This window comes from Musca domestica, unplaced genomic scaffold, assembly GCF_030504385.1.
Source record: "Musca domestica strain aabys unplaced genomic scaffold, Musca_domestica.polishedcontigs.V.1.1 206, whole genome shotgun sequence".
Taxonomy (NCBI): domain Eukaryota; kingdom Metazoa; phylum Arthropoda; class Insecta; order Diptera; family Muscidae; genus Musca; species Musca domestica.
Window position 1 is genome coordinate 899,971 of NW_026712255.1, and position 17,150 is coordinate 917,120.

At 38.9% G+C, this 17,150-nt stretch overlaps 1 protein-coding gene across 3 annotated transcripts in view; it reads right to left on the reverse strand.

Moving 5' to 3' along the window:
- Window positions 1-258: 258 nt before the first annotated feature.
- Window positions 259-17,150, reverse strand: part of LOC101898473 (serine/arginine repetitive matrix protein 1) — a 29,928-nt gene continuing 13,036 nt past the window's right edge. The window contains exons 1-2 of one of the 3 annotated variants that reach the window (XM_059122614.1): window positions 12,027-12,439; window positions 259-2,035 (exon numbers count right to left, since the gene is read on the reverse strand). In XM_059122614.1, coding sequence (XP_058978597.1) covers window positions 427-1,968 — 1,542 coding nt within the window. In that variant the 5' untranslated portion in view covers window positions 1,969-2,035; window positions 12,027-12,439 and the 3' untranslated portion in view covers window positions 259-426. Of the gene's footprint in view, window positions 2,036-4,769; window positions 5,260-12,026; window positions 12,440-17,150 lie in introns of those variants that run through there. The other 2 variants (XM_059122613.1, XM_059122612.1) reach the window with 2 other exon arrangements.

Here is a 17,150-nt window from a genome sequence, read left to right on the forward strand (position 1 = left end):
ATAGAAGAGATCCCTCTTCTATCAATAGAAGAGTTCCCTCTTCTATCCATAGAAGAGTTCCCTCTTCTATCCATAGAAGAGTTCCCTCTTCTATCCATAGAAGAGATCCCCTTCTATCCATAGAAGAGATCCCTCTTCTATCCATAGAAGAGATCCCTCTTCTATCCATAGAAGAGATCCCTCTTCTATCCATAGAAGAGTTCCCTCTTCTATCCATAGAAGAGTTCCCTCTTCTATCCATAGAAGAGTTCCCTCTTCTATCCATAGAAGAGTTCCCACTTCTATCCATAGAAGAGATCCCTCTTCTATCCATAGAAGAGTTCCCTCTTCTATCCATAGAAGAGTTGCTCTTCTATCCATGGAAGACCTGTTTTCCGTTTAGAGAATACGGCGAAGATGGCTTCTTAAGAAAGACATATATCAACATTAAAAAAAATTCCCTCCACACTCACCTTCATTTTCGCTCCTTCGTCTGCGCGGCATACTGTGATAATACTGCTGTTTCATTTCCGATTTCTCGGTCGATTCGTTTTCCTGTTTCTCATCTTCGGTGTGTACCGGTGACGATGGTCCCGACGATGCACTGGCTCCCGGCGAGGCTGCCGAATTGCTGCTGCCACTTAGAATGCCATTGGCACTGGCAATGGAAGTACTGTTACCGGCACTGTCAATCGAACCCCGTTTGGCGGCATGCACATAACCCGGAGCCTGTAATGTTGGCGATGACGGCGTAATTCGCTCTTCCGTTTCCACCAGATCTATGGATTTCTTGCGAGGCTTTTCTGGCGGAATGGGTGCAATGCCATTCTGTTCGTCAATTGAACGTTGTTGAGCTGCAGCTGCGGCGGCTGATTTGGCTGGCGGTGGCGGTGGTGGTTCTGATATTTTTGTTGGTGACCTTACCCGTTCGGGGTTGAATTTGACGGGGCTGACATTTTTCGGTTTGGCAGCCGGTATGGGTGGCAAAGGCGGAGACTTAACGGGGCTTCCGATTTTATTGCTGCTACGTGGTTTTATTTCGGGCGGTTGTACCGAATGCCGTATCGGGGGACTGGGTGGCTTATCCTGATGGGCCAAACTGGCCAAAATAGGGGAACGGGTTTCGTTGATTTGATTATTCTGGGGAATCATTTTGTGATTATTTAGCGGGGGTGAGGTTGTGGAGTTGGCCGCCGTGTCTTTCATTTGTATGACGGAGCTGGGTATCAGCACCGTACCCGGTCCGGTGCGTATGATATCGCAACGATTGAGATCACCATGAGATCGTGTGGTCTTGGTTTTGGTAAAATGGGATGTCCATTTCTTTTGTTTTTCAATCAATTCTCGGGAATTGAATTTCCGTTCAGGTTTCTCTGGCTTATCGCCACCGGACGAGCCGGACAAAATGGCGCTAACACTACCCACCCCAGAGCTAGATGATGACGATGAGGTAATGTTATCCTCGGATTTTAATCTTGAAATGTTGTGTTGGAATTTTGGACTTGGTTCCATAATAAATTTGGAATTTGCCAGAGGCGGAACTATGCCGCCGTTCAGCTGATTACTACTGTTATTGTTAGCCATTGAGGCAGCCACCTGACAACCGGAAGGGAAGGGAGAACGCCGTTTGGGTGGTGATATCGAACGATCCGATGAACGCGACGACGAACGATCCGAATGATTGATGTCACCGCAAAGGTTGTCTTCACGCGAACCCGACCGTTTGACACTGAGATTGGAATTGCTTTCGACGCCTAACTTCTCGAAAAGGGCTCGGGCGTTGTTGAATCGCGCCGAATGTGATTCTGTGCGTACGACAGTGGCGGGTGTACCCGTTGTGTTTGCGGCAGCGGCGGCCGCTGCGGCTGCTGCAGCTGCGGCGGCGGCAGCAGCACTCAATTGTTCGACTGGTTGGATTTCAATGGGTTTGCGTTGGAAAAGGTTCGCAATTTGCGAAACCTTACCAACCGGCTGCATGGGTTTCTCCATTTTGACGGCAGCAGCTATTGTGATGGGATTTTCTTAGAAAATGCTTCTTCTGTGGCACAAGGGATGTCTGCAAAGAGATGGAGGACAGAAAGAGAGAAAACCATTTGTTAAAAAAAAATGGGAAACAACACTAATGGATAAAAGGTAAAGCATTTTTTTGGAATTATAAACAGTTTGAGATAGTCACAAAAGAGGATTTTTAGGAGAAATAATCCTGATTTTTTGAAGAATACTTTTAGAGGTTATGTAAGCAATTTACCCCACTTACACATTTTTTGAAAATTTCGGATAACGATTCCATAGAATCGCCCGGCAATATCATAGATACAACTACGAAGATTTAGTTACTTAGGCCAACAAAGGGGTCCTTCTGGTCGTTCTTTAAAATTTTTTTAAAAACTCCTTTTAAAAGTTATCCTAGCATGTAAAAATATTTTACAAAAAATTATTGTTTAACATTTTGATCCATTGTTGGGGGAGGTACTTGATGGAGTGGACCGATAATGTCTATTTTTGCTCCTGACCTAGCAGTGATGCAAATATTAGGATTTGCAAATTTGGAGCAAAATCGGAGTATCCTTTCCATTTATGTGCAATATTTTTGGCAAAATTGTGACCTTATTGGGGGAGGTACCTGAAGGAGGAGACCAGGTACCCACAAAAGGTCACAATTTTCCCAAAAATATTTTACTGCACAGAAAGGGAAAGGATACTTCGATTTTGCTAGGTCGGGTGCGAAAATAGACATTATCGGTCCACTACATCAAGTATCAATGGGTCAAAATTTTAAACAATAATTTTTTGTAAAATATTTTTACATGCTAGGATAAAATATGATGTAAGAGTCAGATTACAGGCATCACAGACTTAGGGTTAGTCTAGTACAAACAGTCTAAATTTTGAATATCCATAAAGCTCATAAAACGCGAAATTAACATCCGATTCCATTCAGACTTGGCACATCTCAATATTGCCATCATTTCCAGATCTGTTATAAAGATGGTAGATATCGGAGCATTCCTTCTGGTACCTCCCCCACAAAAACGAATAACCTAAACGACCATAAAACCCGAAATAAGTATCCGGTTTTCTTTAAATTACACATATCACAATATTTTTACTAATCCGAAGTCTGGTGTAAAGAAGGAATTATCGATCCACTCCTTCTGGTATCTTCCCCACAAAGGGTCAATGTTTTGAATAACCAAAGAGGTTATGAAATCCGAAATAAACATCTGGTTCTTTTCATATTTCACACATGCCATTATTTCTACTAACACAAGATCTGCTGTGAAGATGGAATATATCGGTCCTCTCCTTCTGGTACGCCCCCCACAAAGGTCAAAATTTTGAATGTCCATGGAGCTCATAAAACACGAAATTAACATCGGATTTCATTCAGTCTTGGCACATCTCAACATTTCCATAAACACATGGTCTATTATATAGATGGTAGAGATCGGACCATTCCTTCGGGCACCTCCCCCACATAGGGTTCAAGATTTTGAAAAACAAAACGCCCAAAGAAAGCGAACTAAGCACCCAACTCTCTTCAATTTGCACACATACAAAAGTGTTTGCTAACACAAGATTTGTTGTGAAGATGCTACCTATCTGCAAAGGGGTTTGAACCTGGTACCTCACGCATAAAGGATCACAATTTTCAATACTTTTATATGTAAATATTTCTTTCAACCAGAAAAATGAATATTTTGACTTGCTACGATCCCGTATATAGGGAGTTTTTAAACATATTTTCAAAAAAGGATCAAAATTCCCTTTGAAGATTCGCTTGAGGGTTAAAAAATCCACAATATTAATCCTCGTATTGATACAAGTAATATTGCCAAAGTAACAATATTCCTAAAATGTAAGGGTCCCAAATAATCGTAATCCTAAAAATCCCAAAAGTGTGGAAGAGTTTACCCCCTTTGCCCCCTTTAGATTGGTTCCTTTGCGATATAAAAAACGCCGATACATGTGTCGGCTATTTTCAGCTCCACTTTCATAATCTGCTGGATGTGAACTCTAATTATTTTTTGTGTTGCACCGTGTAATTTGTCTAAAATAGAGCAAGTGATTATGTCTTGCATTAGGTTTAAGAGATACAGAGTGAAAATAGGTTACATTTTGGCGTGGAGGGAACTTATAATTATATCTCTTTATAAAGGAACGAAATTCGAAGTAAAGCCAGTAAAAACGCAACTAAGTTCGGCCAGGCACAACTTTTAATACCCTTCATTATTTGGAAGGAATTTGAAACATTAAAAAAAATCGTCGAAAAATACCGGCTAAATAAGAACCTTTATAATGGGGGCGAGGACCTGCATAAGTAATTTTTTGTCATTGGCTGTAGTACCAATTTCGAACTTCAAATACGAATTTTGAACTTATTCCGGTTCGTTATATGTGGGCTATAGGAAGACGTGGATTTGCATAGAAATTGTTCTGTTATAGGTTAGAGTATCCATTACGAACTTCAAATTCCAAATTTGAAACAATTCCGGTCTATAATGTCTCTAAAATCAAAAAAATATCGAATATTGGGAGGTACCGTTATGTAGGGGGCTATACAAAGACGTGGACCTGCATAACTATTTTTTCTGATCAATAATATATATGTACTTTGTTGGGTCTGATATGAGTATTTCGAGGAGTTACAAACGGAATGGCAAAGATAATATGCCCTCCATACTATGGTGGAGGTTATAAAAATATGTAGAAAATATCATTTCCCCAGTCCAGAATATGAATTGGAACCATGATTTTATTATTTTTATTTATTCCCCTCAAAACTTTACCATGTTTACACTGTGTTCCAAATAATGCCAAATCACAAACAAAACAACAACGAGAAAGAAACCTAAGAACACCAGCTGCAATCACACCAAGAGTTTTGATGACAAAGCGAATTTGCTGTTGCTGCCTTTTATTTAACAAGTTTCAATTTCAGTTCGGGTTCAGTTCAGTTATTTTTTTCAAAGAATTTTACAACTTTCAACGTGTAATACTATCACAAAATCCGATTTGAAAATTAGTTCCACATTGAAAGAAAAAAAAAACAACGCGATTTCCGATTTTCTGCTGTTTTCGCTTTTAAGAATCGCAACTCGTCGCTGAAGAGAAGCACTGAAAATACAATTTCCAACTAAATCAGAAACGTTTTCTTTTGGTTTTTGGGTTGGGGTTCGGTTCGGTTCACACTGTCTGTGGCCCAATCACAACCTCTTGTCTAGGCCGATTGTTATTGGGTTTGTGTGTGTTTGTGTGTCTTTTAATTTTATCTGTCAACGTAGGAAAATAAAAACAATCTGAAGTGGAACAGCATTGATGACGATGGCAATGACAGCGCTGAGTAGCTAACCGCCATCGTCACCAGCGACGTTAATACATGTTTAGAACAGAGAAAATGTATAAAAGAAAATAAATATAATAACCGAATGGAAAACAACAAAGAAGGAAAGGAAAAGAACAACCACAACAAAATAATAAATTACTTTTATGACAGAATGGGAAAATAAACAAAAAATAAATAAAAGCTACAATAAAATAAATTGACACTGTAAAGAGGAAAAGTGCTGGGTGAGGTCGCATCGGTTGGAACAGTATTTTCAAAAAAGAAAATTGAATGGGAAAACTAGATAAAGGGTCATGTGTTGTAGAGCGAGCTTTTTTGTATTTATGCTATAAATATATTGTATACTTTTAGGCGCTACGAATAATATAAAAATAAAATAACAATATATATACTATACTATACTATGCTATACCAAACTACACTACAATGTGAGATAAAAAAAAACTGCAACAAAGTCAAACGCCATTATTTTTAAATGTTATTGAATGAAAGCAAAAAATGTCGGAAATAGCATTTAATTTTAGAATAAGTTTAGATTTGTTCGAATTGGTCACTTTTAGCACGAATTATGGCCTTCAAACGGCAAATGAACCCGTCACACGCTGCCCGAATGTTGCTCTGCAGTGTTTTGGCTCATTCCAGGTGAAACGCTTGCTTGAGATGATCGACACTTGGGTATTTTTAGTGCCAAACTTGCTTTCCAAATTACTCCAGACACAATAATCCAACGGATTGGTATCCGGAGATTTTGGTAGCCACTGTGCGCTGGAAATGAAGCAAGGAACCTCATTTTATAACGATGGTGCTGAGTCCTGTTGGAATGTCCAAGGTCTGCGGCCAAAATGTTTACGTGCCCAAGGCACGACGATTAATACGAGCGGAGAGCGACCATCGGCTGTTATGGAGGCCCACACCACCACCATGGCCGGCGCTTGAGTTCTGGTGGCCAACCGAAGGTGCACATTTTCAGCTGACCTCTTGGGCAAGTAAACACCATCAATGTTTTCTCATTGGAGACGGAAAAAACCAAATTCGGCAGTTCACCACTTTCGGCCAAGCGAAGCAACTCTTTAGCTATTTTGAGTCTATTTTCTTTCTGTTGCGGTGTAAGTACTTGCACTTAATGGAATTTTAATGGCTTTACCCGAGCTTATTTTTCAATATATCCCGAATGGAATATTGCATATGTTCCATCACGAATAAGTTTTTTTCTGGAAAATTCTCACCAAAATGCTTTTTTGTACGCTTGTAAACAATATAATGAGCTGTCACTGGAATAATTTTAACAGCAGTGGGACGACTGGCTGTGAAATGACAGCAGTCTGAATTTGGTTGCAGTTTTTTCATCTCACCCTGTATATTCTTGATCAGTGTAAAATTCTAAGACGATTTAGCCCTGTCTGTCCGTGCGTCCAGAGTTAAATCGAATAAAGATAGACAGCTACAATTTTGCACACATCACTCTTTTGTCTCCTGGCAGGTTAAGTTCGAAGATAGGCTATATTGGTCAACGATATCGTATGGCCCCCATATAACGGTATCCTAGCGATATTCGGTATTTTGATGATTGTAATGTTCTGAAAATCCACAAAAGAAGTTGCTTCTGAGTACCTTACTCCCTGGAAGAGCGGAGTGGACTATATAGATCCACGATATCGTATATCCTCCATATAACGGTGCCTCCCAATATTCGGTATTTTGATGATTTTAACTACATTTTTCAATGGAATTCTCTAAAAATCCATACTAGAAGTTCTGGAAGAGAATTATCGATATCGTATAATCCAATGGTACCCCCAGATATTCGATATTTTGACGATTCACCAGAGTCGTTTTGAATTTCGTATTTAGAATTCGTAATGGGTACTACAGCCTATGACAAAAAACTGCGTATCCAGCCCCACGTCTTCGTATTGCCTCCATATAAAGGTACCTCCCAATATTCGGTATTTTGATGATTTTAGCGACATTATTCACCGGAGTTATTTTAAATTTCGTATTTTGCGTTCGTAATGGGAACTACAGTCTATGTCTAGGTCTTCGTATGGGTCTTCGTATGGGCCCCATGTATCAGTTCCATCCTAAATTCGGTAGTTTGAAATTTCGTATTTGAAGTTCCTAATAGGTACTACAGCCTGTGACAGAATATTGTATATGCATATAACGGTATCTCTCTATATTCGGTATTTTGACGATTTTAGCTACGTCATTAACAGGTTTTTTTAAGTTTCGTATTTGAATGTTGTAATGACTTATGACATAACGTCTACATTCAGTATTTTTAAGATTTTAACAGAATTTTTAACGGATTTTGTTTTACTTTTTTAAAACATATTCCCAAATTCGTTCCAAATGGTGGAGGGTACGTGCCCACCCTGTGCCGGGGTTACTCATTACATGGTAGGACATTGTATTGTTGATAGCAAACCTCCAAAAACTCACACGAATTCAGGTAAATATTCAAATTCGATCGATGTCGAGTGGAATAACTCATGGGAGTAAGAAAAACCAAACCAAAAACAAAAGCTCTATTTTCGGCTTCGTTCGTAAAAAGGACTAGCCAGTGAGTTTGGGTATTTTAGTCGGACGTGCCCACCCTGTGCCGGCGTTACTCATTACATGGTAGGACATTGTATTGTTGATAGCTAATCTCCAAAAACTCACTCGAATTCCGGAAAATATTCAAATTCGTTCGATGTCGAGTGGAATAACTTCTGGAAGTAGGAGAAACAAAAGCCCTATTTTTCGGCTTCATTCAAATAAGGGTTAGCATGCTTTGCTCGTTTTAGAGTGGGAGCAAAACTCGTTCGAAAACGAGCACTTTTTTAGTCTTTGTCATACCATTGTTATATTTCTATGTATGTGTGTTTTTTCTGTAATCGAACACACTCCCTCTTCTTCAACTCTTCACCACTTCACAGCAACATCGAATTCCGTTTGCTATTACACGCACACACACAATTCCGAAAGCAACATATTTTTCCTGCTCATTTGCACTCTTAGAGCAAACTCTTGCCCCATTTCGAGCGATTCTGCTCTCTCACTCTAATTTTTCAAACAAGAATGACTCGGGAGTGAAAAAAGACAAAAGAGTGAGAAGAAAACTCCACAAACAACTCACACTCTTCGGGGAATTCTACTCTCGAGCAATTTTCACTCCCGAGTGAAAAAGAGCAAATCTGCGCTTTGATAGAAAGTGCCAGGTACACCTCTCAAATAAAATATTTTATAAACCAACAATATAAACACACTCCCAGGAGCATCTATGGCTTGCTTATTGGCATTCCCGATATAAAACTGACAGTCCAGTGTTTAAAAAATGTAGGGTGCCTCAAGACTGATGTCTTCAACTTATCTTGATATGGTCGCCATCACCATTCAAGACATGAGAGTTCAACGCTTATGATAAACAATACAGTGAATTGAAATTGAAGTAAACGACGAAAAAGAATGTTTGGAGACATTGAAAGAAAAAGAGAATAGAAAATAAAAACACCGAATGCGAGGGAGAGGAAAAGAGGGAAAGTGTTGGATTTCAATCTGTGTTCGTACACATGTACATGTGTATTGCACATGTGAAGGAAGGAAGACATTTAAGAAAACACATTCATCATACGCGCCGCGTCGTCCATCGCCAGCCAGGGCAAATTGACGTGCCAATTATTATCGCTGCATTATCGTATCGTGTAACGAGAGAGAAAGAGAGAGAGAGAGAGAGAAAAGGAACAAGAACAAAACATGGAATTGATTTCCAAAGCAAAAACAACGAAAAAAAGCATAACAAATCACAAACATTTGCAATGACAATAGAACATTGATACCGTTTTTTTTTGCTGCTGTTGTTGTTTTCAGAATTTCGATTTCAAAACAAAATTTGAAATTGTCAACAATGCACAGTGGTCGAGGTCGTATGGGAACAGCGGCCAAAAATACTTTCAGTGCACATATCAATATGAATCTTTGGTTATGGTACCTTGATGGGATAAAAATAAAAAATGTGACAAAATGGATATGGTCGATGCATGTTTTGGCATGGTCCCCTTACAACGTACCTCCCGAATAAGGGTTATTTGCCCAATTCTTGTCACATTCTACACCAGATTGTAATGTGATTTGATATTTTACGTTCTAAGGAGTTAAAAAATAATCTTACTGAAAATTATTTGGAACGGGCAGCCTTTATCTGCGGGTCCCCCTGTAGAGATACCTCTAAAAATAGAAGTATTTTTTATATAAATCAATTCCAAATTTGATTTTTGTAAACAAAATAAAATAACAATTCAATATAAAATTAAATCAAAGTTAAATTTTGCACAAATAATTTGTTTGACCCAAGGCCCGATTGAAATTGTAGATAATCGGTCAAAATTTAGGTATAGCTCCCATATATATTTTCATCCAATTTGCCTTATATTGTGCACCAAACTTGTGTCAGCCCAAATAGTATGGAATATACGTACGGCCAGATCTCTGTAACAACGATATTTGGGGAAATATATCAAATATAACTCAGAAATACCCTTGCTAAATTTTATCGAGATCGGTTAATATTTGGATATGGCTCCCATATATATCTTCGTCCGATTTGCTTTTTATTGTGCACCAAAGTGTAATATTAGCCAAATGGAATGGGATTTGGTACTTACGGCCAAATTGAGTCTGGAAACCAGTATGTCAAATTTGGTGGAAATCGATTCAGATATAGCTATAGCTCCCATACATATTGTTCATCCGATTTGTTGAATTTGCTCTGCATAGCCGTAATGTGGACTCCGTAGTAACGATATTCGGGGCAATATATCAAATACAGCTTAGAAATACCTTTGTCAAATTTTATCGAGTTCGGTTCAGATTTAGATATGGCTCTCATATATATCAATCCGATTTCAAGATAATTCTGCACCAAATGGATTATACAAGCCCGAATTGAAAAGGCGCAAATGTCTCGACAAATTTAGTAGAAATCGATTCAGAGGAGGATATACCTCCCATATATTAGTTCCTTTGGACTTTTTATTATTACTATAATCATATGATTTAATTCTTACAAATTCCCCATTAAAAACTTTATTTGTTATGTAAGGCTCTACTAAATATGCAAAGTGGTGTAGGGTAACATGAAGTCGGCTCCGCCCAACTTTAAGACTTTCTTTACTGGTTATTGTTTGGTAACGTTCGCTGTCCCGTTATAAAAGGGTCAGAGCTCAGAAGAAGACGGTTAATAAGATCTGTGTTTGTTGAAACACGAGACTTTTTTCGGGTATGATTTAGTCGAAACTTTTTTATATCTTTGTTTCTAGACTCCACGGCCTCCTCCTATAATTATCTAATCTATACAATGACAAATTTCTAAAGTCGGGTGCATGTATTAAAGTTTTATGAACTGTGGGTGGAAGATAGTGCCATGAATATCTATTTGTTAACTTTTTAGCAGTTTCCAGTGCAATGGCCTTAAATTTTTCGGCATTAATCAGAAGACAATGCTTGCAACATTATTGAACACCCCTCAATTACATCCTTATCAATCCCAAACAACAAAACACATTCTATGTCACTAGCACCATAGAACTGACAAAATTGCAGCGAAGTCACTTCAGTATATTGGGCATAACATACAAATCTGACAAAATCTGAAAGTTAAATTAGCACTTTTAAAATCTTAGGGCCATTACTAATGGCGTGAAAAAAATCACATTGGAGGATTCAGGGGGGAAAACAATTAAAACTTTACCTGAAATCCAATTTTATTTTCAAAATTAATCTTAAAGGCAACTCAGATCACTCACATCTTCTATATTATACACAACTACTATACACACAAATTACTGCACTAAAAATAAGTCAATACCTTGCTTTTCAATAATAATGCCAAGATTTGTCGTTTTAAAATGTATTTAATTTTGTAATACATTTCTATTTTTACTCCAATTTTTCACTGATCCCACTGAAAAAAGCAAATACCTACATTATCTCTTTTTTGATGCTATTCTCGAAGTGGGCCGTTAGAATGAAGTCAAGATAATTATGTCTTCTAAAAAGCTTAACTTCTTAAGAGTTCAGGTGTACACATTTGACAATGAATATCTGATTTTCATTTTTTGAATTTTGGCCAATGCCAGCGACCACTGTGCAATGGGAACGGTAAGAAAGGTAAAGTCCCCCAAACAACGCCAATGGACAACAACAGCAACGATAAAGAAAGTGTGAAAAATGTTTAAAACAGATTAGGTTGACTGATAACCGGCAACCGCAATAGCTGATTTGATAAAACATCAAAATAATTCTGGAAAGCGGAACAAAAATGCAATGGAAAACAAAAAAATGATACAAAAAAGAGACTGGAAGATTAATGGTGTTGCAAGACAGCCGGTGTCATTGGCACAGATGTAGAGTAGCATATTTTTTTAAATAAATATAATATTTAGAAAATTTGGAATTGTTTACCAAGGTGGAACCAAAGGGGGAATAACTTTGCTATCTCTCTTTAAAGGCCCCACAGCACTCTACACACACTGGCAGTATGTCGTCTCTAGTTTTGTATATTGGGAATCACTTTTGAAATTCATTTTAGAAATGAATGTATAAGGCATTGTCGGGAACAGGACGAAAAGTTTTGAAATACACAACTATTTTTTCCAAACTACGGAAAGGACAAAATCTCGTAAATATTCTGTTATTACTACATATATCATTCACATACTTAGTGACTTGCCACACTTGAATTTCCCAACACGAAATTTAGATTGTTTTGTTTTAATTTTTAAATGATTCACAATTTCTCAAAAATTAATCACTCTTAATTTTTTTAGATATTTTTACAATTTTTTTCTTGCTACTTGCTCTTTTCAATTTCCACAATATTTCCAATAAATGCACTGCGTTGAAACAGAACTGCACAATTAATTAAATTATTTCTTAGTGCTCAACAATTTTTCCACAATAACTGAAATTCAATATCGCATTTGTCCACTCACGCCTTCTGCTTTAGACTAAATCCTCAATTGTAAAGATAAATGGGCCATGAATGAACACAAAAAAATACACTAGGCAACACAAAGTGAGGCAAAACAGCTTTTAATAGATCATTAAATAACAGAATCTGTGACACAAGTCTACTAACGATGAAAAGTCTTCTAACGCTCTTCCATAGCCACCTGTACCTGTAACAGCTCTCCTGGGACCAGAAGACCTTTTACAGCTCTCCTGGAGCCAGAAAACCTGTTACAGCTCTCCTGGAGCCAGAAGACCTGTTACAGCTCTTCTGGAGCCAGAAGACCTGTTGCAGCTCTCCTGGAGCCAGAAGACCTGTTGCAACTCTCCTGGAGCCAGAAGACCTGTTGCAGCTCTCCTGGAGCCAGAAGACCTGTTGCAGCTCTTCTATAGCCAGAAGAGCTGTTGCAGCTCTCCTGGAGCCAGAAGACCTGTTGCAGCTCTTCTATAGCCAGAAGAGCTGTTGCAGCTCTCCTGGAGCCAGAAGACCTGTTGCAGCTCTTCTATAGCCAGAAGAGCTGTAACAACTCTTCTATAGCCAGAAGAGCTGTAATAACTCTTCTATAGCCAGAAGAGCTGTAACAACTCTTCTATAGCCAGAAGAGCTGTTACAGCTCTTCTATGGCCAGAAGAGCTGTTACAGCTCTTCTATGGCCAGAAGACCTGTTACAGCTCTTCCATGGCCAGAAGACCTGTTACAGCTCTTCTATGGCCAGAAGAGCTGTTACAGCTCTTCTATGGCCAGAAGACCTGTTACAGCTCTTCTATGGCCAGAAGACCTGTTACAGCTCTTCTATGGCCAGAAGACCTGTTGCAGCTCTTCTATGGCTAGAAGACCTGTTACAGCTCTTCTATGACTAGAAGTCCTGTTACAGCTCTTCTATGGCTAGAAGACCTGTTGCAGCTCCTCGGAGGCCAGAAGACCTGTTGCAGTTTTTGGGAGGCCAGAAGACCTGTTGCAGCTTTTCGGAGGCCAGAAGCTCGTCTGTTGCAGCTCTTCTGAGAACAGAAAACCTATTGCAGCTCTTCTGAGACCAAAAACCTATTACTGCTCTTCTGAGGCCTGAAGACCTGTTACAGCTCTCCTGGAGCCAATAGACCTGTTAAAGCTCTACTGGTGCCAGAAGACCTGTTACAGCTCTCCTGGAGTCAGAAGACCTTTTACAGCTCTCCTGGAGCCAGAAGACCTTTTACAGCTCTCCTGGAGCCAGAAGACCTTTTACAGCTCTTCTGAGGCCTGAAGACCTGTTACAGCTCTCCTGGAGCCAATAGACCTGTTAAAGCTCTACTGGTGCCAGAAGACCTGTTACAGCTCTCCTGGAGCCAGAAGACCTTTTACAGCTCTCCTGGAGCCAGAAGACCTGTTACAGCTCTCCTGGAGCCAGAAGACCTGTTGCAGCTCTCCTGGAGCCAGAAGACCTGTTGCAGCTCTCCTAGAGCCAGAAGACCTGTTGCAGCTCTCCTGGAGCCAGAAGACCTGTTGCAGCTCTCCTGGAGCCAGAAGACCTGTTGCAGCTCTCCTGGAGCCAGAAGACCTGTTGCAGCTCTCCTGGAGCCAGAAGACCTGTTGCAGCTCTCCTGGAGCCAGAAGACCTGTTGCAGCTCTCCTGGAGCCAGAAGACATGTTACAGCCCTCGTGGGACCAGAAGACCTCTTCTGGGACTAAAAGACATGTTAACATTTTTGTTGCCTAGTGTAAATCTTATCTTCATTTCGAAATTGTTTGACTTATATTTTCCACATACCTGGCCTACCTAGCCGAGTAATACTGACTAAGGGTAAGAAGGTAACCGAAATGGATAATACTGACAACGACCAAAGAGTGCGACGATCTGAAATGCCGCAATTAGTCACAATTAAACTATGTGTTATCTATCAGGTAGGTGGGTGTATGTACGAATGTTTATCTGAGTCGGTAAGGGTGTATGTGTACTTATCTTACATAAGTTATCTGTAGTACTTATCTTGGCCCGAACTCGAACAACTCGTAAAAAAATGACTTGCTTGGAACAGTGACAGAAATTACTTCAATTTCAACCAAGGCACCCGACGTTTGCGGGGGAGGTTGGGGTGAAACCCCATAGGCAAGGTATGCAAATATTTACCGGTTTTGTGTTGCTTTTCATTACCGGGGATAAGGAAGATAAGAACTAATTTTGTTTTGTTTCTAATTTTATAACACAAAAACAAAAATATCAGTTAAATGATTTTTTTAATTAACTCAAAATGAAAATCGGGGGATTTAGCCCGATCACACTTAAAGATTACCAACTTTTATGGGATTTTTGCAATTTTTATAGAAACCTGATTTTTTTTATAATACAGCCTTATTTCGTATTTAATATGAAAACGTCCATTCCGTTGAATTTGATGTCTAAATGTATTTGTCCCACATTTAGACATCAAATTCAACGGAAATCCATTAGTTTTCCCCCGACTCAGAAGACCGGAAAAGATTTTTTAATTAAAATCCTTTTCATTTCAAAACAACAACAACAACAAATGTGAATTATAAAACATCTACCCACACGTTCCACACACACAGAGACACAATTATACTGTCATAAACTATTCTACAATTGCACTATTACCTCCACCACCTACCACCTCCACAACCACTACTTTGAGTCTACACCTGAAAACACCTACGCAAAGTTTTATCCTCAGCGTTTACAGGTGATGCTGCCAGTTACATGGCCCCAGTGCCAGAGCTCTGTTGGCAACATTTAAATATAACTTTTCGGGTCTGTGGGTTTCAAGGATGGCGTTGTTGCCACGCAAATCCGGGCGATTCGTTTTTATTCCAATCCATTGCATCCAGCCATCCACATTGGACGAATCAATTTGGCCAAGTCATAAGGTCAAGAGAATCCTTGTGCATCCCCCTCCTTCACACCCACAAAAATCAATTGGAATTGGACACTGCAGCAATGGAATGGTTGAAAATAGCAAAGGACAACACAGCTGAGTTGTTTTGTTGATGTCAACCATCCATTTAGTCCATCGGTGAGTCAGTCAGTCAGCATTTAATACCCTTTGGCATAGAAGAATATCCTCCCACATTTATTTCTCCATTTGACAGTTGTGTAGGCAGCAATGATGACACTTAACATTTGTTAGTTGATGTGACAGAAGAAGTCTGACAGTTAGGTGTTCCATAAAAATAGTTCGGTTATTTTAATGGTTGCCCAATGATGTCCCAGTAGGTTTCAGTGGGTGTGAGTGCAAAATAACTGCTATGGTTCGAAACTTAGGTTGGTAGAAATATAATTAATATAAAACACTAAAATAGCATTTTTTTAATAACGTATAAATGTCCTGTAAAATGGTATTGAGATGGAAAATTGTTTAAAATCGAACAGTGTTGGCTTATTTGTTCAGGATACCATAGCATTTTGTTGTTGCAAAAGGGTCAGGCTTAATCTCATTATTGTTGTTTTTTATAAAACAGCGTTTGTTTATTAGTGGATGGTAATGTTTACCAGGGGGTAAGATAGGGAATACCTAGGTTTCGGAAAGATCCACCAATTCTCATCTGTCTCGATCTCTCACTTGGGTAAAAACAGTTTTTTTTGTCAAAGAGGTTATTATACCCTACACCACAAGGTGGTCAGGGTATTATGTCTTTGTGCATTTGTTTGTAACAGGCAAAAGGAAACGAGATAGACCCATAGTTCCTTTTGATGATCTGCATAGAATCAAATTCTGAGTCGATTTATGCATGTCCGACCGTCCGTCCGTCTGTCCATGTATTTTTGTAAACAAAGTACAGGTCGCATTTATTGTCTGATCCAGATAAAATTTTGCACAGATCATTTGTTTGGCCCAAGGACGAACCCTATTGAAATTGGAGATAATCGGTCAAAATTTAGATATAGCTCCATATATATCTTCGTCTGATTTATTTTTATTGTGCACCAAACGTGTAATATAGGCCCGAATTGTATGGAATTTTGCATATACATCCAAATTAGGCCTGAAAATAAGTATGCCAAATTTGATCGAAATCGGTTCAGATATAGCTATATCCCCCATATATATTGTTCATCCGATTTGTTATTTTTGTCCTCCGCAGCCGTAATATGCACTCTGCAATAACAATATTTGGGGAAATATATCAAATACAGCTCAGAAATACATTTGCCAAATTTTATCGAGATCGGTTCAGATTTGGATATAGCTGCCATATATAACTTCGTCCGATTTACCCTATATTATGCACCAAACGTCTAATATTTGTTTAAATGGGATGGAATTTGGTACTTACGGCCAAATTGAGTCTAGAAGCTAGTATGTCAAATTTGGTGAAGATCGGTTCAGATATAGCTATAGCTTCCATATATATTGTTCATCCGATTTGTTGTATTTGTTACCCACAACCGTAATATGCACTCCGTAACAACGATATTCAGGGAAATATATCAAATACAGCTCAGAAAAATCGTGGCCAAATTTTATCGAGATCGGTTCAGATTTGGATATAGCTCCCATATATATTTTTATCCGATTTTAAATTATTTATGCACCAAATGGGCAACACAAGTCCGAATTTAAAAGATACAAGTACTTCGGCATAACTTTAAATTATAATTATAATCATAGCACGTATGATTGAATTCTCCCATAAAAACTTTTAATTATTAAGTGGAGCTCTACTAAATTAGCAAAGTGGTGTAGGGTATCATAAAGTCGGTCCCGCCCGACTTTAAGACTTTCTTTACTGGTTTTTAAAATAACTTCTGGGGAGAATATCCCAGTCCAGAACATCCCAGTCAAGTGAACTGATGAGGATTGGTGGCTCTTTCCGAAACCTAGGTATTTCCTGCTTTAAAAC